This window comes from Acomys russatus, chromosome 3 (assembly GCF_903995435.1).
Source record: "Acomys russatus chromosome 3, mAcoRus1.1, whole genome shotgun sequence".
In the NCBI taxonomy this organism is placed as follows: Eukaryota; Metazoa; Chordata; class Mammalia; order Rodentia; family Muridae; genus Acomys; species Acomys russatus.
Genome location: NC_067139.1, coordinates 15,299,116 through 15,322,998, shown reverse-complemented (window position 1 = coordinate 15,322,998; position 23,883 = coordinate 15,299,116). Strand labels below are relative to the sequence as shown.

Genomic DNA, 23,883 nt, shown 5'->3' with positions numbered 1-23,883 from the left:
AAAGGGTAGTGGATGTTATCAAAGTATATTACAGCCAGGCATGGAGATATCACAATGACATCTATTAGTTTGTACAATTAATACAAGCTTTAAAAACTAAAACTGCACTGGTACGGGGAACAAGCGCATCGACACACTGCTTGGGAGAGCTCAATGGGTACACCCCTCCCTAACGTGGAATATCTACAAACACTGCCATCAGAAGCATCAGCATGGCAGTAAAGAACTGAGACAACATGCTGGGAAAAAAAAAAAACCTCTGGCCAGGACAGAAGAACCAGCTTTTTATTAAACAAAACAAAACAAAAACCTACCTTAGTCAGCAATGGAGACCTTGCGCTTTTTGTTTTACCAATGATGGAGTTAGGAAAGATCATCTGTAGGACCTCAGCTCTGCTGGATTTGTCAGACAAAAGATGGACTAGAGGTGTGACTCAGTGTTAGAGCACCTGCCTAGCATATATGAAGTCATAAATTTGATTTGATTTCGAGAGAGAGGTGGGGAGGGGGGGAAAGGAGGAGGAGGAGGAAAAAGAAGGCAGGCAGTAGAAACAGAAAAGGTATTATAGCTCCTTAGAAATGCAGAAGGGACTGGGGCTACCCTAGTGAGCAAATACATGCTGCTTTACTTTTGTATGTGAACTGTGTGTCCATGTTTGTGCATGCAAGTGGACGCAAGTAGAGGCAGAGAATAGGAGATGTCTTAATAACTCTTCACCTTACTTTTTGAGACAGGGTCTCTAGTGAACCTGGAGCTCACCGGTCCAGCCAGCTAACGTGGCTGGTCAGCAAGCCCAGGTGTCCTCCGGTCCCTCCCCCCAGCACTCGAGTTACATGTGTGTGCTGCTGCACCTGGTAGTTTTTAGGTGAATACTGGGGAATCCAAATTCAAGTCTTCACGCTTGCAAAGCAAGCCTCTCCTCGGCCCCGTGAGTGATGTTTTTGAGGGTCCTCATTCTGCTCTGAGCCTGACTTGGTTCCTAAGCTATTTTAGGGTTACCTCTTCAGAGATGGAGACGACGAGGAGGGTGTTAGAGTGACATTGAAGGCCCATTAAGGGAAAACTTTGGGTAAGGAGAACAGAATCTCTGGCCTGAGCAGAGACCTAACAGCCCAGTTTGTCCTGGCCAATTCCCTGGTCCAAGAGCCACTCCTAGGAAGGCAGGCTCAACTAGAATCAGACAGAAGAATCAGTCCTTTAATGAGACATCTCTCTTTCCCAGATGTCCTGTCCCTAGCGCAGTAGCGTGCAGGGCCACCGCCATACAGTGCTGCACCTCTTCTCAATTGCTCCAGAAAGCCAGCTTCTCCCTGTTCTGTCGCTGTGTGCTTGAGGCTGCTCTCCCTGACCCCGGGGGGCTTTGAACTCTCCCTCTAAAGCTGTGGCTGCTAGTCTGCCTTGAGTCTGACTTGCACTCCAGTGCAATGCCGTGCCTTTCCTCTCTGCCATTCTTCCCCTCCCGGTGGTTGCCTGAGCTAGGAGATTTTTCTTTTAAACTCTAACAGAATTGTTCTTGAGTTTCAATAAGCAAGCAAGCGAGCGAGAAAAACCTCCTCAGAAACTCTTCTGGGAGCTGGGCATTGTGGCACACGCCTTTAATCCCAGCACTCAGGAGACAGAGGCAGGCAGATCACTGTGAGTTCAAGGCCAGCCTGGTCTACAAAGCGAGTCCAGGACAGCCAAGGCTAACAGAAAAACCAATAAAGGAGAAACTCTTCTAGGACAGTGTAGGGAGCTCCGGGTTTCTTTTCCTGGACTGACTGCCTTACTCTGTGCACCCGAGGCCACACAAACCCTGTGCCATCAGAAACTCCTGCTTCCAGTGGAGAGAGCTGAGCTCAGTGGCCTCCAGTCCCTCCAGGCATGTTGGTAGGAGTGTTAGACACTTCAAGTATTATTCTGGAAACTTTCTCCAAAATCAACTAAATAATAGCAAGTTATATGTAAGCCAACTAAAATCTAATAAAGCATGAACTAACCTGTGTGGTGGGTGCAGTTTAGGATGCTGTGCTGGTCAGGAATTGTGACAGAAAAATAGGGATTCTCAGATTCCCTCATCAACTCTTGAAGTATGTTCAACAATGTGACCACAGGCTCTCGCTTGCCCTCTCTTGCATTAAAAGGTGCTATAGAGACTCTAAAGGGCTTGATGGCAAGGACCTTAATGCTTTAGAACCATTGAGGTGTTCGCTGAGATGACCCAAGAAGTACCCATATCACAGAGCCCCATATATGGCTGCCTGGCAACCATGCTTCTAGAAGTCCTGGCTGGATGTTCTAGGACTAAAATCCCTTGATTTGGGGAAGAGACCACCTACTTCCTTCCTGCCCATCCCAGAGGAAGGATGCCCAGACTACGCTAGGGGAATTCCGTAAACTTGTCTGGTTTTGAAGTTCTCAGAAAACGCGGCATCTCAGCTCCTTCTCGTCCCACCCCCTTCCTCTACCCTTGGGCAGGCTCCTCCCTAAGGAGAGCATCTGCTCAGCCCGCTGATGGCACCCTGTCCCGCATCTTCAGTCCTGCCCCAGCTCCCTTCAGGGATCCGGGCCAGCAGAACACAGAGCTGTGGGAGACCCACAGCAGGAACTTCCCAGCCTCCTCTCCACAGTGCTTAGGCCATGGATCCTGGAACTGATTTTGGGATTTCAGAGGGAAGATGGCGAATCAAAGTCCCTGAACGTGTGGAAGTCCAGCAACGTAATTACTGTGTACACATCGCTCCACGTAACTCCTCAGACATGCAGCTGGAGGGGCTGCTGAGTAGCTTCATAGGAACACGTTAACAAATTGCCTATGACATAAAAGATGAGTGCCATGAGACGGGCAGTGTTGAAGTACGCCATGTTGTAAACCTGCAGTGTAACCTTTAGTAAATGCGAATCCCACATGTGCACTTCCTATCCAGCTATGGCAGTAGCAGGATCCAGTGGGTACAACACAGCACAGAGGAGTCTGAAAGCTCAGGCTAGGAAAGTGCAGGATGATGGTGCTTTGGGAAAACATAAAAACTATACCAAAGGAAGCACAGTGACTTCCCTCTCTCTCTCTCCACTTTCCTCTTGTCTTTGTAAAGGCAGAATTTGTCCCTAAGGACAAAATACACTGAATACGATAGACACATAGTGTGTTAAGAATGGAGGCCCACAGCCTGCCCATAGCTCTGAGGTTCGTGCACACAGCGGCTTCTTTATTCCTGGATTACAACCCCACCTGCCTTACTTTCCAGTCCAGGCAGAGTTCCCGTGTGTGGCAGAGACTGGAGCTGTCTCACTCCTAACACTTGAGGACCTTATATGCAGATAGAAAGTAAGAGATGGAGAGTAGTGTTCAAAGCCCCATTACAGTTTGTACACGACCTGGAGGCAGACCTGGAGGATGACGGTGGGAAGTACTGCTGTGCAATTTATTAAAATAAAGGAAACCTCAAGCCTCATCTTGTGATTTAAGAGGAAGTCAGTCATGACCATTTTGCAGTTTAGCTTGTCTATATTTTAAACATGAACTAGCATTAACAGATTAAACAATGGAATAGCTATTTTCAAACTAACTGTTGGAGTAAAAAAAAAAAAAAAAATCTGTCATTTCCACTGAGACTAACACAGCACCCTGGCAAACACCCATGGGAACAGCAGAAGGAAGTATGAGCTTCCAACTGGGAAGATAAGAGTGGGAGAGATCTATCTGGGCAGCACTGATCGTCTGCTACACACTTAAAGACTATTTCTCAGCCTCCATTTTCACCTCTCTACTTTAGCTTGTTTTGTAGTGGCTAAAACCTGGAAGCTCCAAAGGCCAAAGAAACACACACACACACACACACACACACACACACACACACACACACACACACACACACACCCTACTGTTGCATGGTATGACTTTCAATGAAAACAGCTTGAGCCAGGATTCTTTCTTTCAGAACAAGTACCCCTCCCTTCCCAACACCCCACCCTAAGATAGAAAAAAACATGCATCACAACCACACAGGCATTGTTTTCTAAAAAGAGGTTAACTTGGGCTGTGCCACGGCAGAAACAAAAATAGATTTTACTCCTAACCAACAGCTCAAACCGTCCATGGGGTAAAGTTAAAGATGTTTTTGGAATTAGTGTGCAAGCAGACACACCCTGTTTACCCCCCAAACCTAAAACACAACAGCTCTCTACTGAACTGTTTTGTCCTGGCTAAGTTGGAACCAGTATCCATGAGGTGTCCATTCAGACCAGGCCTGGGAAAGTCAAGTAGGGGGGAGGGTACTTGCCTTTCTTTACTCCTTAACTCAAATGGTATTAGAACTTTTGTGCCAACATCATAAGGAAATAAGCAACTTGAATTCACGAGGACTCCATACCCACAACAGGAGAAATAATTTTCTAAGGATGGAACCTAGATCTTCATGTGTGCTAGGCTATCCTACCACCATGATGCCCTCAGTCTGATTTTTTTTTTTTTTTTTTTTTTGACACAGGGTCTCACTCTATAGCCTAGCCAGGCTGGAATTCACTATGTAACCCAGGTTGGCCTTAAAACTTGAAGCCATCTTCTTGCCTGAGTGCTGTGAGAACAAGTATATAAGTCACCACTAGGCTGTAAATTGTGTTTTCAGTATCCTAAACATTCAAAGGGAAAGGCACTTTCAGTTTGTTTGTTTGTTGGTTGGTTGGCATTTAGAAAAATGTCAATCAAGCCATGCAGCAGGAGTACAAGAAGGATGCCCTCTGCGTCAGGCCTCAGTATGTCTGCAAGTGGGCACAGGTGTAAATTTAACTTAATACAAAGGTAATGTGGCCAGTGATTACAGGAACATGCTGGTCTTAGACTATAGCTGTGTGTATGAGCACCCGTGCGTGCGCGCGCGCGCGCGCACACACACACACACACACACACACACACACACACACACACACGGGTCTCTCTTACCTCCAACATGGGCCTGGCACTGTCATGGACAGAGAGAACGTGTGTCACCTTTTTCTTGCTCAGTTGTTCGGCATCCTTTGCATCTGCCAGCAGACACAGAGACGGGACATTTTAATAGTCTTATGAGTGCAACACTCATACAGTCTAAGCAGAGAACAGCACATGACTTGCAGATTTTTTTTCTTGATACTTCATCACAAACAACTATCCAGTATAATCTAACTTGGTGAAGTTAGGAATATTGCTTTTAGGTATTTTGTCTTAATTTAGTACTAACTGATACAACTTTTGAGCTCAAGAATTATACCCAGATTTTAAAAAGATTGTAATTGGGAAGGCTGTTAAAAGAAATAGTAAATCAGTACATTTTTATAATACACATGTTTATTAAAACAAACAAACAAACCCAGCTACCTCTTACTGATCACTTATTTTGAAAGCAAAATCCCAGGACCCACTCACTGTGGAAGACAGCGGAGCATGATGGATACATTTTACTCTGAGAGAGGAAAATCTTGAGACAGGACTATGGTTTATAATATTGATATCCATGTTAGAGCAAAAACAAGCCAACGAAAATTTTCCATAAACTCCACATGGAATTATCAACCAGCTATTAAATTATCTTCATAAGAAACTGACACCAAATTATATTCCCTTCTAATGCTCCTAGTTACAGAAGAAAATATGAATTTGGGGATGCTCTGAATTAGACACCTTGGCTAAGCTACAAAGTGGTCCAGCAAGAAAAAAGAAAGCCTGCTCTCCCAAGTCCTGAGCCTTGACCAAGCTCGTCAAAGGGATACAGGAGGAAAAGCACCAAGAGGCAAATGTATGATGGTATATTCCTCAAGAATACCTGGTGACATGGGAAATGCCCAGGGCCTGCTGGGACAATGAAAGCACCAAGCCTAAGTACTCTAGAAACTCAGTTTGTACAAACATATGGAGCCAGAATCACATGCGGGGACAAGCAGTTACCAGGCTCATAAGGTGGGGAGTAATGAGAGAATGTGGGTGTGCGTCTAAGGGTTTATCACACACAACCACTCTGGGCGATACATCAGAAAGGCTAATTCCTGGGTCCTAATCTCATTCCAGGTCTATAGTCAAACTAGGTCATTTACATTCCCAGCAAGTCCTAGAATAGAGCAAAAACTAAGAAACAATGTTCTAAAAAAATATGCTGCAAAGTCAGGAAAAAGTCTTTAAATGTAATATTAAATGTTTGTTTTCAATTTGAAAATTCTCCTCATTGATTTAAGCATCCCAAGCTTCAGATTCCAGCTTGAAAAAGCAGCCTTCTACTCCACACCCAGTGACCTCAGCCACAGCCTGGCGTCACGAGTATAAACTGGGGCAGCACAGCTTTGAATCACGTCATCCTGCAGAATGTAGTGCAGGACGCCTTTCAAAGGCTCGCGCCTTAACGCCTGGATCCTCAGCTTAGTGCTGCTGAAAGGTGGTGAGTCCCTCAGTAGGTGATTTTTAAGTCACAGGGCCATGTTCTTGAAGGAGATAATAGGACACTGGTCCTTTCTTCTCTTTTTTACTTCCCGATGCCGAGGTGAGCACCATCTTCTGTAACTCCTTCTCCACCCCCAATATGAGCTGCTGTCACGCTTCCAAAAGCAATGAGTCAACTGACTGTGGACTCAAACCTCCTCAACAGAAAGCAAAGTGAACCTTTCCTCTTTTTAAGCTGATTATTTCAGGTTATTTGTTATAGGAACGAAAAGCTGACCAACATAAACAGGAAAAAGAACTGTTTAGAGGAGGGGCTGGCTAAATGGCCCAGCGAATAAAGTCACTTGATTTGAAGGCCTGACAGCTAGAGTTTAATCCTGGAGCCCACGTAGAGGAAAAAGAGAAACGAAGCCACAAAGGTGACCTCTGACCTTGTCTTAGTTAGGGTTTTATTGCTGTGAAGAGACATCATGACCACGGCAACACTTATAAAGGAAAACATTTAATTGGGGCTGGTTTACAGTTCAGATTTTAGTTCAGTCCATTATCATCATGGGGGGGCAACATGCAGCATCTGGGCAGACATGGTGCTGCAGAAGGAGCTACGAGTTCCTCTACATCTTGATCTGAAGGCAGCAAGGAGACTGTGTGTCACGCTGGGTGGAGCCAGAGCACAGGAGAACTCAACAGCAGCCCCACAGTGCCACAGCTCCTTCCACAAGGCCGTACCTCCTAGTAGTGCCACTTCTCATGGGCCAAGCATTCAAACAATGAGTTTATAATGGTCATATCTATTCAAACTACCATATTCCGCTCCCTGGCCCCTCCCTGACCTCCAGTCTTGCAACCATAATTTAATGCAAAATGCATCTAGTCCAACCTGTAAAGTTCCCAGAGTCTAACACAGTCTCAACAAGGCTTGAAAGTCCAAAATTCAAAGCCTCTTCTGAGCTTCAAGCAATCTCTTAACTACAATCCCTTATAAAATCTAATCAAAGAGCAGATCACATGCTTCCAACACATCACGGCACAGGATATGGTTACTATTCCAAAACATAGAGAAGGGAGCACAGTGAGGTAATACTGGACCAAAGCAAGGCAGAAACCCAGTTGGTTAAACTCCAAACTCATCGCCATGTCTGATGTCACAGAGCTCTTCAGGCCTCAACTCCTCTCATCTTGGTTGACTACAGCACACTTTTTTCTCCTGGGCTGGTTCCACTCCCAGGTATCAGCTTTCCTTGACAGGTATCCCACAATTCTGGCATCTCCAACATCTTGAGGTCTCCAATGGAAATCCAGATTTCAACTTCACAGCTCCATACAATGACCTTTCACAGCTTCACACAATGGCCTCTCTGGGCCTCCATGCAGGGACACCCCTGCCTTATGCCTGTCCTTAGTCACAGAAGGAAATTCCATCCTTAATTCTAAAGCCAAGAACCACGTGGCTGATGCTGTCAAGTTCTGCTGCTTGCTGGGGCTGGAACATGGCCCCCTCCTTCAATTATATCCTCAGGAGTCTTTTGTATCCATGGTTTCTTTCACTGCCTGAGATGGGCTGTCCTGGAACTTGCTCTGTAGATCAGGCTGGCCTTGAACTCAGAGCTCTGCATGCCTCTGTCTCCTGAGTGCTAGGATTAAAAGCCTGTACCAGTACACCTGGACCTAAGCCTCCATGGAGCCATATCAGTTCATGTCTCCAAGGAACTCAGGAACAAAATATCCTCTCTATTTAAGCCCTAGAATATCTCTGCCCAAAAGGGATGGTTCATGGAAATAACAGGAAAAAAATGTCTCTAAGGTTCCCCAAAACTGGGTTGGAAGGCCAGGGATAAGCCTTATCTGGGTGGGATCTTATCCTGAACTCAGCACTTCCTTAGTTCCATTTAACATCCTTGAAAACAGGATTTAGCTCCATTTTGCTTCCTGGTGCACCTTTAATGCTTGAACCATACATTTCGTATTTTTTTTTTTCCTTGCTCAGTTTGCAAACCCTCTGTCCATAAGAGTGAACCACAGGGCAGAGTCTACACTAGGCTGTTTTGAGATTTTCTTTGTCAATGCAATCAATCTAAATCTCTTCACTTTAACCTGTGGCATACTCTTCTGATATGGGCAAAAAGCAGCCAATTCGTCACTAAAATATCACAAGAAAGATCCCCATGCAACATACTAAAATCCTCTCCTCTGAAACCTCTTGAGCCAGACCCTCACAGTTCAAATCACCCCGAGCACCACTTCTTCCATGTTTCTACTAGGATGGCCCAGTAAGCAGTACTTAAAGTATTCCACTGTTTTCCTTATCTAAACTCCCAAAAGCCACTGTCCTCCAAACAAAAGCATGGTCAGCCCTATCACAGCAATGCCCCAGAGTTCCTGGTAGCAACCTCTGTCTTAATTTGGGTTTTATTGCTGTGAAGAGACACACTACTTCCAACAAGGCCACACATCTTAGTAGTGCCCGTCCTCATGGGCCAAGCATTTAAACACATGAGTCTATGGGGGCAAAACCTATTCAAACCATCATAGACCTCCACATTGGTACCCTGGTACAAATGTACACACACACACACACACACACACACACACACACACACACACACACCTCCATGACCCTTTCAAACATATTAATAAGAAATAAAGTTAAATTTAATAAAAGAATGGTTCAGGAACCCACAGTTATCCACCCACACACTGACATCAATGCATAACGCCCCAGTTTCCTCCTGTGTACGCAGCTTAGGAATGCAGATGTGGCTGGCGCCTCTGGACCCCACCGACAGCGGGACAGAAAGCCTGATGGAGCACACTCATGGCACTGCTGTTTCTCAGGGCTTCTCCAGATTCCAAGCCCAGCATGTATTTAAATTTTAAGAAAAACTTACTGGCAGATATCATTTGCATGAAATAAAAGGTTTTATTCTGACAACTGACGCATGTTTATAAGATGTTTTAATCATATTTAGCCCGTTCTCCATCCTCCTGTCTTGTGCCTCATCCCGCTTCTCTTTACTAACCACCCTTCTACTTTCATCTTGTTTCCTTATGAGAGGACATATTGTCTTTCTGAGTCTGGCTACTTCACTTAACATGACCATCTCCCACTTCTACATGATTTACATCTTAGCAATCATTACTTGACTTCATACAAAGTTGCCTTCCTCTACCCAGGAGATCTGCATCCATAGGTCAACCAAAACTGGAGCAAACGTATTTGACCAAATCATACCTGGACTGAGCATATAGACATTGGTTCTTGTCACTGTTCTCTAAACAATACATTACCACTCCCACACAACATCTACCCTGTATTAGGTAACCATCTAGAGATGGTTTTAGTTCAGAGGAGACACACTGGGGTTCTATGGATGCTTCATCGTATTAAATAAAGGGCTGGACTTTGGCTTTTGGTTTCTATGAAGGATCTTGGAGCTAGATGACAGCAGATATTAAGGGACAATATACTTAATGGACTATTTTTCAACTGTTTTATTTGACACAATAGTGTCAAATGAAAGCATGACTCACATACCATATGATTCATCGTTTTAAGAGTATACGTACATGTCAGTGATTTTTAATACATCCAGAGTTGTGCAATTCTAACCCAAATTAAATTCCAATTTTTCATTACCCATGAAATACATTTTTACAACAGCTTACCATTTTAAATTGTGGTTTGGTGATAAAACGGTGAATCTGTTAATTAAGAGGCCTACTCTACTACACATGACCAGGTGAGCTACTGGATTGCTGGAGACAGGGAAGCGACACTGGCCAGTGCTGCTGTCACACCTGCCTATTCTCTGTTGCACCACAGTACATGTGCATAGCTGCACTACCCTGAGATCTATCTATCTATCTATCTATCTATCTATCTATCTATCTATCGAAGCTCAGCTATGAACTTGAGCATGCAACCAATCATGCTCGATGAAGAAATCCTTCATCCATGCTATTAGAGGATGACAGCAGACCTTTGGTACTTACTGACCTCAAATCACTGGGCATCCTAAATGGAAACCCATAACCACAGCCACTGTGGCAATGAGCTGTGCACACAACGCACTAGCCATAAAAGATTGTAAGTCTGAAATCAGATCTTCCTGTGGTCCTTCAAAACAGTACTATGTACATAGTGTCAGACATGTCTCAAATCCAGAGTCACACAGGTCCAACCTACTGAGCTAGGGGAGGGGGCAGTGGCTCATATTTACAATCTGGGATGAAGGGAAAGTTCTGGAAATAGATGGTGATGGTTACATAGCCATGTGAAAATACTTAGGGCTTCTGACTTGGACATGAATAGCTACAAAGGTAATTTTGTGCTATATATGTATATACCACCATTAAAGAAATAGAGTGATGACTTACCTTTGAAGTTGCCAATGTACAGGCCGGGCAGGATCTGGAAGAGAGACAAAGGCATAACGTCACAGGATACCTAGTAGACAGTGTTGCTGCCCTAAAGGTGAAGCTCTCATAAGATGTCTCAGGCAAGCCCAGGGGCCCTCACCTACAATACCTAATTCCCAGTACCTCAGCCTTGATCACAGCCTCTAAGGAAATTTGCTCTAAGGTTACACTGTAACCTTTCAACTCCCTTCAGCTCCCTGAGCTTAGGCTCAGGATAGCATGCTGCTCTGGGCAAAGAGAACACCGCCCTTCAACCCAATGCACTTCCCTCACTGTCTTGGCAAACATGCCCTCTAATATTCAAGATCTTTGGGTACACAGTGTCCATGGCCAAGTGCTATAAATGGCATCACAGTGTTCTGTGACCCCATTCAGTGATTCTGTGGCAGGCCTACTTCTCTGCTGGACTAGAAAATTCCCCAGCCCCCCTATGGAAGACTTCAGCAGAGCTAAGATACTATGCTTCGCAAACACTTCATACTTTTCGAAGTACCAAGCAAATCCCTGTCAGTCTTTTGTAAAGGTAGTGAAATCCAATTACACGAATGCTCTGGAAACTGAAAGTTCAGTGACCTCCCTGCCACTATTTCTAGTTGCACCTGGCTTGCTGGTTCTGTACATACCCAGGTGCTGTAGCAATACAGTCCTCCTGTCCTCTGCCCCCTCAGTGCCACCCTCGCAAGGTCCCTATTTTTATGAGGCTGAGTGGAACACGTACCATCGAATTTCTGTTGTAAATAATACGTGTTCATCTTGCAGATAGACCAAGCTGAGGGTCCCTGGCAACTTTTGGCTGCCTGGAGCTTTTCTGCTTTTATCTCTCATTCCCCAGGGTCTCCTGCCTTTTATTAGGATGTAACATCAAATTCTAAATGGCACATTCAGAACATGGCTCTTTTGGCTAATTTACACATTAAGTGATACTGGAAAAACAAATTATCACAGTCCATCACACGTTAACCATACAGAAATGGAGACATTTACAATCAACACCAAAAGAAAAGGCACTCTGACACTTATTTAAAAAAAAAAAATGGCAAGGAAGGGGCTGGAGGGATGGCTCAATGGTTAACAGCACCTGCTATTCTTCCAGAGAACCTGAGTTCAGTCTTCAACATCCACACTAAGCTGCTCACACTGTCTGCAAGTACAGTTGCAGGGCAGCTAACAGGTCCAGCCTCCCTGGGCACCTGGGTCCTCAAATACATACACCCACATAATGATACACACACTTACCCATAATTTAAAATTGTATTTTAATGGCAAGGAGGGTACTCAAGACAGGGGACACATTGAGCTCTCAACTCCTAATAAAAAGGGGGACAGAATGAGGGAGTGGTCAGAAAAAAAAAGAAAGAAAAAAAAAAATAAACAAGAGGAGGCTCACTGATGGATGCCAGGGACTGTGGAGCTTGATTCTATGGCTATACCGTCCCCTATGGACTAAGAGCAAGGCCTACTCTAGAAGAGAAGACATGGCTCCTGTGCAGGAGTGAGGGGACAGGGCAGGCAGTGGCGGCAGATTGGGAGATCTGGTCCTGTGCTAAGGATATTCTGCGTTTTCAGGGCTCTAGGTTAAATGTCATGAAATTCTACCAAGAAATGTAGGATGAGTGAGAGTGTTTAATATCCCTTAGAAATGCCATTTCAGAAAAAGGAAGATGAAGTCATGTGGGCAACACAGGGTTTCACTGCCACAGCACCTCTGTGAATGGGCTGGGTAGACATCTGCCTGGACAGGTTCCGCGCTCCCTCCTTCCTCTGGAGTTCTAAAGAGCTAAACTCCTACTGCAGAGGTGGTGCAGGGACAGATAACCTGCTCCCACAGGACTTTCCAGCTCTAGGATGAGCATGTGACCTGAGTGTGGACAACAATTCAGAAGCAGCTCAGAGTGTCCCTGGCAGCACAGGCAGTGGGTATCAGTGTCAGGTGGTAACCCTTGAGGTGTGTCCCCTAGCCTTCCTGGCCACCTGTCCTGTCCTGCTAACGTAGCTGTGTTTAGATTCCACTGCTTACAGACGAGGTCACTGGTATGGACTCCAAACAGCAAAAAAAGACAGAGGCAACTGAGACGGCTTCTGCCCTGACCTTACTCCCTGCTCTTAGCGGATCCTCCTGATGCTTCAGTCTTCACATAGCTTTCAGCATAGACTGGGACCTTTCAAGACTGGCTTTCGGTATTTTCAGCCTCAGTTCTACACCTGATGCATCCTCCCAGCCCCACGTACACCTGAGGATCATGAACTCAATCACATGGAGACACAGGGAAAATAGATATTTTTACCTTAAATTTAAAAATTACTTAACTATAAGATAAATTAAGATGGTCTATCCATGGTCTGACTGTAGCCAATGAACAGTCTGTGACCTCTATCTGCCTCTGCACCTTAAAGGACTGGCTCTAGGTCACCCATGCACCAAGTGATCCAGGGTCCCTTATGAAAATGGCATTATATTAATAAGCATTTATGTTCAATCATCTCCAGGTGACTATAGTAGCTGTCATACATCCTTGGATAGACACAACCATCACAGGCCCAGCTATAGAGTACAAGAATGAGACCGGGGTGAACAGTGCTTAAGCAAAGAGCGCTACAAAAATACCAAGGATCTCAAAAATGGCGGGCCATGGCTGCAGTAGTGGACTCCGCTCACTTGCAGCCATATTTACAGGTATACACAGCTACCTCTGGGATGTAGATGAAACTCGGTTTTCTAGACAGGACAGTAAGCTAAAATTTCACAAGTTGGACTAGTAAGCAAATTGTTCCCACCCTTTTCTGTAGTTAGATTCCGGCTCTCTTCCGAATAGAGTTACAAAACAAAAAATCAAAGAAGGCTGGTTTCCAACAGATTAAATAGCATGTGGGTAAAGTTCTCAACTACTCAGTGTCATGACTTAAACAAGACAGTTGAGTCGAACTCAGCCCTTGGCTGGTATTCTTAGTGCTGGTAACCTCTGGGCCAGACAAAGAAAGGAACGGAACGGCTTTCCGGCAGAAAGGCGGTGTGTAGAGCAGCCTGCAGAGCAAGGCTCATCAGGGGACACAGGAGACCAGTGCAAACACCGACAGGGAATAAGGACAGGTACCATCAGCTGGGAGACAGCAAAGATGGGTCAGAAAAGTCTACGCTGTGACTTGGGGATGTTTTACTTCTCTGGGAGAGCCAGCTTAGACTCGGTCCTGATCATCACCCCTTCGTCTGCTGGGACGCCTTCCTCTACCATTTCCCCAGGGGTTCCCTACAGGAGGTCTCTCCTGGTAACACACCCCTCATGTTCTCTCCTTTTGTCCTGTTTCGTTTCCTTACCACGGTTAGCAGGACCCAGTCCTTTCACGTCTTTACCTTCGGGCTGACCTGCTCAGTTTCTGCTGCCACAGCACTGGGCAGCTTATAGAGGGCTGGGGTTTAGCTGCACTCGGTGTTCTGAAGTCCTAGGGCATGGGGCCCCAGCACCTTGGTCAGTTTCTGGCTGGAGCGTGTGGTGAGGGGGGTAGGCTGGCACATGTGGGAGAGAGACTGAACTACAACAGCTAACCAGCTCCCGGGAGAGACATCAATCCACTGATAAGGGCACTGCCTCATGGCTCAAACGCCTCCTCCAGGGCCTACCACCTCCCTGTTCTGGGACACTGAGGATCAGCGTTCAACATACCTTACTGTGGGCTCAAACCATGTTCAAACCAAGGCAGTGTGGTACTCTTGTATGGAATTGGTGAGAGAATACAAACCACAGAGGAACTGGCTCTCTAGAAGTCCCTCCGTCACTGGGAGGTATAGATGGTAGAACAAGCAGAACTCTAAAAGGTAGAAGCGTTTTTGGGATAATACGAAAGCACCCAGGGGTTCTCGGCTCCTCTTGATCAGTAATCTTCACACCCACGTAGTACTCGGCTCTAACATCTACCTCACAATGGTGCAAAAGTCCCAAAGCCTTTGCCTCGAAGCATACCTGTATCCAAATGAACTCTGCCTTAGAGGCAGGAAATGCTTGGAATGTATTTTTAAACTTTTCTTAGTACTTCAGGATGCCACAAAATCTAAGAGCCCCACCCAAAAAGATGTAAGAAACTCCTGATCAAGCAGCTGGCATAAAGCAGTATTTCAACTAGGTACGACATTTGGATTTTTCCTACATCAAAAAGGACTTTCTGGGTTTTTAAACCCACGGACATTTGGGAAAACTTTGGTGGATTCCCTGAACTGTGGAATATTAGAGACTTCTCAATATTCTCTGGTCATAGACTTACCCAGTACGCATTTATAAAAAAAAAGACATTTTTGAGTGTGCCCTTGTATATCCTTATAACACTACCTTACACATCTGTTCTGTTAAGTGTGAAATAAAAATGTAATGCTACAGGAGAAAAGAGTAGGCACCAAAGTACATGTCTGTAATCTCAGCTACCTGGGAGGCTAGAGCAGGAGGATTACACATTCAAGGGCAGCCTAGGACCTGAATCAGAACAAAATCAGAAAGGGGTGAAGATGCAGGTCAGCGGTAGAGCACTTGCCTAGTATATGTGGGGACCTAAGTTCAATCCCCAGTACAGGAGTCTTTTAAAGAAATGAGTAAAGGCAAGATTCAGAGCGTACAGGAGAGATAGTATTGTTATGTTGCTCTGTCTGCCCACCAGCCCCAAACATGCACACTTTCTGAAGCGGGTCCTCCATTACCAAAAACAGTGCCTAGGGGAGAGTCTTCGTGTGTCAGTATTATCCCCACTACAGGAACTAGCGCTGAGCCTTGGCAGCAGCGGGTGTGCAGTAGTACAACTTGGATGGTGAATGGATGGGTGGACAAATGAGTAACAAACACAGCCGAATTACCTGTGACAATGGAAAGTGTTTAGCAGCTCTGCTCATACTGAAACAGTATTTCCCACAGGGTTAAGTCCACTCCTTGATAAAGACCCAGTTCCAGGTCAACTATGCTTCTGGGGCTTCTGATACAGAGATCACTAAACCAGAAGTTGGCGACTGTGAACAAGTTTGTCTCCCCCTCCCCTGGGGGACATGGCAAGGTCAGGAGATGTGAAGTTGTCCTAGTGTAGGGGAAGGTGCAAATGGCAACTGGGTAGGGGCCTGGAAAGCCTTTTAGCTCCCTGTGATGCTGCAAACAAGTATCAGCCCAAATGTCAACTGGGCAGCTGCTGAGGAGCCCTTCTCTAAGCTGGGGGCATCTATCTCCTTTGAACGGTGACCGTTTCTTCTCTCCTTTATCTTCTCACAGTCATTCTAAAACAGATGCCAGCCATATCCAGGGCCAGCTCATCACTACACTGAGCAGTAGACAAACGCAAGAACACTAATCACATAGCTCATGTACCACTTTACGGTTTGTAAATAATGTCACCTAAAGTCCTCCTTTGCATCTCCCAAGAATCTGAGTAGTAACTGGGAGAGGCATTGTTCTACCCATCTTAGAGAAAATGGACACTGGACTGTGTCCATTGAAGGCCTTTGAGTTTTAAGTACCTATGAATCCAAAGAGCGAAATCCAGCTTTTTTTTTTTTTTTTTTTTTTTTTTTTTTTTTTTTTTTTTTTAATCTTTGCTCTCTTAGCAACAGAGGGACTCTCATGAAAAATATCCACTGAAGTGATAGCAGGCTTCCCCTAAGTGCCAGGACAATGTCCTTGCCTGCCAGGAGAGGCACAGAGGAGGAAGAGGCCACGAGAGCAATCAGATGGTGAGCTAAACAATACTGGAAGCTGCTTACTGGAGGACAAGATGTCAGAGCCGGACGGTCCTCATTTCCTGCCTCACAACGGCTAAACTTCCACCACCTGCCATTATCTTAGGTTGATCAAGCTAAAGGCACGCACAGGAGAAGCATGTGGGGACAGTTCTCTGTGACATCATGCTTAATAAAGACAGCAGTTATGGGGGGTGGTGTTTTTAATGAGCTATGGCAGTATTTAGGACTAGTAAGATAACAGTGAGGACAGGGGGTCTATATATAGTTTCTCCCTCTAAAATGTGCTGCTGCAAACTCTTGAGAAAACGTTGCATCAACCAGCCTTCAGAGACACCACAGACAAAGGGCATTTACATGCAACTGTGTGCTTACTCAGTCCCAGGATTATCAAAAACACTTACTAGGCTGGTCCCTTAGTCCTATCATGAGGCCCTCTGCTCTGACCAACTGGCTCTGAGTTCAGGTTCTGCCACTCACCAGATGGGTAGTCTAGTCAGTTCCTTGTGTGTACATGTATGTGTATTTGCGTGCATGCACACATATCTATATGTGTATGGGGGGCAGAAGTGGCTAAATTTAACTTAAGCCATAATTACTCTGTACTTATTTTTTTTTTTTGAGACATGGTCTGATTGACCAGCAAGCCCTAGAGATCTTCCTGTCTCCATCTCCCTGGAGCTGGGATTCTAAGCACATGCTACCCTGCCTGGCTTTTAGTACCATGCTGAGGATCGAATTCGGATCCTTGTGCATGTGTAGTAAGCACTTTACCAACCAAGTCATCTCTCCTGTCCCTGGATCCTTAAGCTGGTGAAAAATAGGCATGGAATGAGCTTCACTGCTTCTCCGGGTTGGTGAGGAACAAGCAAGTTACTCTTATACAACAAAGAACTGCTGAAAGGCCCAGGCACCACTAACTAGCCAGCTTAGAACATCTACTCGGGACTTATACAAAAAAATAATTTAAAGAGACAGTTATGGTTGCCTGCCTTGAACTTCTCCTTTATCAGTGTCAATCATGATATTGACATTGGAAGAGAGTGACTTTTTTTTTTTTTTTTTTTTTACAATGAGTCTTAATCCATGGTGGTCTTTTCCAGTTGGCTTTAAAGATTTTAGAAGTTACTTGAGACAAACTGGAAGCCTTGGCCAAAGGAAAGAAACCTATCACCCTCTAATCCTTGGGAACTGGAACTCAAACCAATTACCAACACTTGCGTCAGGATGTAGCTGTCTTACCTACGCTCTCCAAATCTCCATTTCCCAATCTGCGCAAAGAGGAAACTAGCTTCCTGAGGACGTGTAAAGTACAGCTACATGAGATGAGGCTCGGAAAACAAAAGACCCAACTGCTTGCTGTCTGTTGCTGTTTCATCTTTACCTGAACAGAATGCACAGGCCATTTCCCTTTCATCCTTGGGACAACACAGGAAACTGGGGCAGAGACCTACCATGAGGATAAAAAAATAAAAACTGCTGGTCCCTCAAAGAGTCAGGGTGGGATTTACACTGTTAGTCCATAACTCTTTGCCAAAAAAAAAAGCTGATTTGTATGTGATGAGAAATTTTACTCCATGGACCTCAGATAAACACCCTCCACCTGACATTCTTAAATTCTAAGGCATCACACATTTTACTTATATTCTTAGAAGCACTTCCTCCGCCATTCACACCGTCTCCTGATTCTGTTAATAAGTTGTTCTTTATTTTCTTTTCCCAGCTAGGGAGAAAAGGAAACTCGGTTTCAAGGTAGACAGCAATGCATGGAAGAACACTGGTTAAGCTCTTAAGTTACCAACATCCAGCAATTTACTCCACCTCTGCCTTGCCTTGTAATTTGGGTAATTCCCTCTGATCTCAGATTAAGCATGTTGACTCTTGCAGGGATCTCTTACTGGACTGAAGGTCCCATGTAGGTTGATACCTACCTTCCCCCACACTCCGGAAATTATCTTCAGAACCTTTAGCTCTCCACCTGGTGAGCTACCTGACCCCTAACTCTCCCACACACAGGAGCAGAGATGCCGTAATCTGTGCTGGACAGTAACCATTAGCCAGTAAAACGTAGCAAGTACTTAATGAGAATTTAAGACTCCGCAGAAAAAAGTATTGCATGAACATTTCTCTTACTGGTTACATGTTGAAATGTTTTAAACATATTCAGTTTAATAATATTATTTAAATGATCATCATCTGTTCTAACTTTTCAAAGCAATTTCGCTAGAAAAATTTAAATGACATATCTGTTTCATGTTGGCAAGGAACTGTACAGCCAGTATGCTCTGAACCACTGGAGTATCTAAATCTCTGTATATATAGTTTTCCATGTCTACACTAAAAACTGTTTGTACAAGACAGTTGTAATAAAACAGTCAAGAAATCTATTACTATAAAAGGTAAGTGGAGATGAATAATACCCCTTTTGCTGAGAAATGTAAAATTAATATCCCTTAGGCAATCCTTGTATAACTAAACCTATTATTTCAACTATAATATAAAATACAAGAAACCAAATGCAGAAGAAAACGGTAAACGACGGGACAAACTAGAAACAACAAAGGAAAGCTGAGACACACCCGTACTCAACGGGAAGGCAAACAGAGCCCCCCAGCCCCAGATGGACATCTCCACTGGTCTAATTTGAAAAGCAGAAGGCTCACACTGCTGACCCAACCCTGGGCTCGTGGCATCATAATACAAGCATATATCCAAGAGACGGAGTTTGTTTCCAATTTGATCAATGACAAGGTGGAAAAAAAGATTAAGTGAATTAAACCCAAGCCAGCAACACACAAAAGCACGGAGACTGCGGGATTCCACCAAGGACACGTTCCCTTTCCTTATCGCAAGTCCTCGCCTCGACAGTGATTCCCATGGACATAACTAAGCCACGGCAGAGCTCCTCACCGGCAAGGCAGAGACAAATGTTAAAGGGAGAAGCAAAGGGAAGAGGGATGCAGGGAGAAAGCAAAACACACTATTAGATCCCATAAACAGGACAGCTAAGGTATGTGGAGACGAGGTGGGGGTGGGGGGAGAACATAATGCCAGAAGCTAACCAAATCCAGGACTATTTTAAATGCTTGTACAGAAATATTTGTCGTAGTCCCTGGCATCTAAAAGCATAATCTTGAGGCTGACACAAATAGATGCCAGAGGACTGTCACCGCCAGACCACTCTCAGCATAGGGGGATGAGGAAACTGGCCCAGAGGATTTTGGCTACAACAGGGGGAAGGACAGACTTTCTAAAAGGCCTAGTGGGCCCAACAGCCAGCCAACAGGTTGCCCTACGGAAGCCCCACAACCTAGGGTCAACCAGCTCCAGATGACCTAAAGCCAGGTCAGTTCTAGGGTTTCCGTGAACTTCCCCACCAGAGCGGCTTATCTGTGCATGCGCACCCAAATCTGGGGAAAAGAGGAAATTACAGAAGCCGCCCATCTGGCCCGGTTCACCAATGCTGTGGGTGGCAGGCGTCAAGGGGCCCGATCTAAGGAGAGGGGGACAGACCACATCCAGTACGCGTCCCAGCTCTCAAAGGGCAAGCTGTGCGGGCTGGGCCCGGTGGCGGAAGCCGCAGAAGGAGGGGGGCGGCCGGGCCCGGACGTTACCTGGCTCATCCCACTCCCCATGGCCACGCCGCGATCGCCGCTCTGCGCTCGCGGGAGGAGACGGCGCGCGTTCGAACGGGCGGGTGGGGCGGCGGGAGGCGGCGCCAGGGCGGCGCTCGCTGCGCGTTCCGCCGGGGACGCGGCATGGCTGCCCGGCTCTGTGCACGTCGGGGAGAGCGGCCCTCGCCCCCGCGGCCGGACGCCCACCGCGCACGCGCACCGCTGAGCCTAAGCTCGCGCACGCGCGCCGCGGGGTAGGGGCGGTCGCTGCGGTAGGGGGTCCCCAAGTCCCCAAAGGCGTTTTCCCCTGGGGCTCCCTAGTGCCAATTACCGGCAGTGTCTCAGGCTTTGACTCCCTGGGTGAATCAGGTGCTAAATGGAGTCTGGGCTCGGGGCTCCCCTGTCTGGGTTTTCTGAGCCAAGTTTTAGGCGGGGGATTCCTGCGGCCTTGCCTCACCCGACCCAGACGAAGAAGGCGCACGCTCTCGGAAAGGTGGGCTAGGTGACTCACCTCTGCAGAGACATGACCCTAGTTTAGGAGAAGAAGGCAGCTAGCAGCTCTAAATAATCTAGGGTTTCCTTTAAGGGAGTGTGTTAGCATGACAGCTGCCCCATATACCTGCATTGCGGTTTTGTATTGCATAGGTCGCATACTAGCGCTCTCACACACACACACACACACACACACACACACACACACACACAGAGAGAGAGAGAGAGAGAGAGAGAGAGAGAGAGAGAGAGAGAGAGAGAGAGAGAGAGAGAGAGAGAGAGAGACTCCTCCAGCTAGAGTAGTGGTTCTCAACCTGGGGAGTCGAACCACCCTGTCAACCACTTAAGGTCATCAGAAAACAGATGTTAACGTTACTATTATAACAACAAAATTACAGTTATAAAGTAGTGAGAAAAATAATCTTATGGTTGGGGGGGTCACCCCAGTATGAGGAACTGTTTTAAAGGATGACAGCATTAGGAAGGTTGAGAGCCACTGAGCTAGAGGTTTCCATTTTGTATTCTTGACAATGCCCTGCCCACAGCAGATGCTCAGAAAGTACTTCTTGAATGAAGATACACCACGCTTCAAGCTGATGTGACAGGTCTAATTCTGCTGGCCTCAGATCATCTGTGGCTTCTTGCTCTTGGAATCAGCCCCAGAGGCTGCCGTGCTCTTTTTAGATGTCCTAGGAACAATCTTGCCCAGGGTCTTGTGCTGACATCTCGACTCCCCAGTTCTTTGCATTGCCTTTTTGAGGTCTCAGAACCAAGCTCATCTCCCCATGGAGTCTTCTCTCCACCAAATCACCCCGTTTCTAAGGGATACTCCAGGTAGCTATAACATTACTGCATCATATACTCTCATAGCACTTAGGATCAAAAATCATACTTAATTGCTCAATATTGACCCATCTCATGACCTAGAAAGGCCTCCTGGAAAAGGCCTTTCTGTCTTAGTCACTATGTAGCCATATGACCCGGGGCAACAATTAGCACAAAATAGACTAAAAGTTTGCCAAATAAGTTAATGGATTCTTGGCTGAGAAGCCAGTGGAGAGGTTCTAAAAACAAACAGAAAAAATGAAATGCTGTTGAGGTGGCCTAGCTGGTAAAAGTGCTTGCTGTCAAGCCAGATAATCCAGAGTTCAAATTCTGGAAACCACATTGTGGAAAGAGAGAACCAAGTTCTGTAAATTATTTTCTGACCACACCTGTGAGTGTACACACACACACAAACACACACACACACACACACACACACACACACACACAAATAAATAAATAAATAAATAAATAGTAAGCAAACAAATGTAAAAAAAAATTTTAATTTTAAATAGTGCTAAAAATTTTTGGGAAGAGCCCGTTGACTCTATCTAGTGTCATTTTTCTCTTTGTATACTCTGGTCCTGGGCAATAAAAGGCACGCCCTCCCTCGGTGTACATGTGCATTTTCCCCTGGCCTGCTGCTGCTCCTTGTCACAGGACGGTCCTCCTCCGTCCCCCTCATGTCTCATCTTCTCCCCTCCACAGCATGCTGTCATTATGCTGTTACTCCTGCTGCTCAGGCACGCAGATACTCTACCAGGGGAAATCCTGTGATCAGCTTCCATCCTCAACTCTCAGAAAGATCTTGGGCAAAAATGATTCATTTTCTCTGTATTTTCAGCTTTAAAATGGGTTGTCTAGTCTATGAGTTTATCAAGGGAACCAGTCAACTGCTCATTCCCCTTCATTCTCCTTAGGTCCCTGTTTCCAGCAGAAAGGTGAACTACTCAAAGCACAATTAGTTCATAAGTTGTTACACACCTACAAATGAAAAAATGCAAACTGTGTTTTTTCTTCTTCCAACTATTTGTTGTTGTTATTACTATCACTATTGTTGTTGTTGTTGTTGTTGTTATTATTATTATTATTATTATTATTATTATTATAGCTTAGATCATGAGCAAACACTTCCTCATTCCTGTCTCTTGACATATTTAGCATTCTTGCCTACATTTATTGCTTGGCTCTTTCTAGAATACTTACATGCCCAAAACTCATCTCAAATCCTCAAATTTCATTTTAGAGAAAAGGAGAAAAAATTCAAGAGTCTTGTTGTGTGTTTATTTATTACTTATTTATTTACTGTGAGAGTTCCCTAACACAAGTTTTTGTCTCTTCTCATCCCTTACCTTCATCCTACAACTAAAACCCACCTCCCTCCACCATAACATGATTATTATTTGGTTTTAAATTCTTGCAGTCCTATAAGTTTTTCTCTCTGTAGCTTCTGATTACAGAAAGGAGGGAAGGTCTAAGAAAAACTAGTGTGCTTCATATTCAGTGTAGAATGTGTTTGTTACTTGTATTTTCACTCATTCATAAATATTTTAAAGGCCAGAAGCCAAAGAGGATTCCATTCATAACCTTCCTTTCCACCATTTTCCCTACCCTCTGCATTGCCAACATCACAGATGAGTAAAATATTCATGGCACAATAAATGTCTTGTGGTCAGCCCATACTTACACGTGGGTAGTGAGAATTATTTGTCTGCTGGGTGTGGTAGTGCATGTCTTTAATCCAGGCACTCGGGAGGCAGAGGCAGGTGGATCGCTGTGAGTTCAAGGCCAGCCTGGTCTACAAAGAGAGTCCACGACAGCCAAGGCTGCACAGAGAAACCCTGTCTCAGGGGAAAAAGAAAAAAGAAAAAGAAAGGAAGGAAGGAAGGAAGGAAGGAAGGAAGGAAGGAAGAAAGATAATTATTTGTGTCTGTTTAGTGAGCAATCATTTCAACTTTAAAGTCACGGCATATAAAAGTCCACAAGCAGAGGTTCAGGAGAGCCAGTCAGATCATTAGTTGTGGTAATGATAATATAGAGAATTCAGAGAAAACTTCTGCCCAAATGAGTCGTTGTACAATATGCCTTGGCCAAAGCATGGCCGAAAGGAAAGGAAATCCAGGCACCAGAAGAGTATAGGAAGAAGAAACAAGGCAGAACCTAGACTTCGGAAGTAGAAGCACAGATTGTTTTCTCTGTTTCTGCAGCTCTGTTCAGAGGCTCAGATGACTCCTCGAGGCCTCTGAGGTTACATGACAGCCTGGTCACGGGGTTGGCCCATGTGGAGGATGACCTCATCCAACCTGACTTCAGTCAGCCTTCTGAATGTCCTTTCCTTCTTTCTGGCAAGAGGCTTAGAGGTCAAATCTCAGAGCTTCAGTACCGGCAGTGTGCTTTAGAGGAGAGAGGCAAGAAGACTGGTTCCCAGGTGGACAGGCAGAGC

The 23,883-nt window shown here is 45.3% G+C and overlaps 1 protein-coding gene across 2 annotated transcripts in view; it reads right to left on the bottom strand.

Moving 5' to 3' along the window:
• The window catches only part of Dusp22 (dual specificity phosphatase 22), a 61,306-nt gene extending 41,090 nt beyond the window's left edge, over positions 1 to 20,216 (bottom strand). For both annotated transcript variants that reach the window (XM_051169536.1, XM_051169529.1), the window contains exons 1-3: positions 20,124 to 20,216; positions 10,767 to 10,800; positions 4,923 to 5,005 (exon numbers count right to left, since the gene is read on the bottom strand). In XM_051169536.1, coding sequence (XP_051025493.1) covers positions 4,923 to 5,005; positions 10,767 to 10,800; positions 20,124 to 20,144 — 138 coding nt within the window. In that variant the 5' untranslated portion in view covers positions 20,145 to 20,216. The remainder of the gene's footprint in view (positions 1 to 4,922; positions 5,006 to 10,766; positions 10,801 to 20,123) is intronic.
• Positions 20,217 to 23,883: the final 3,667 nt, after the last annotated feature.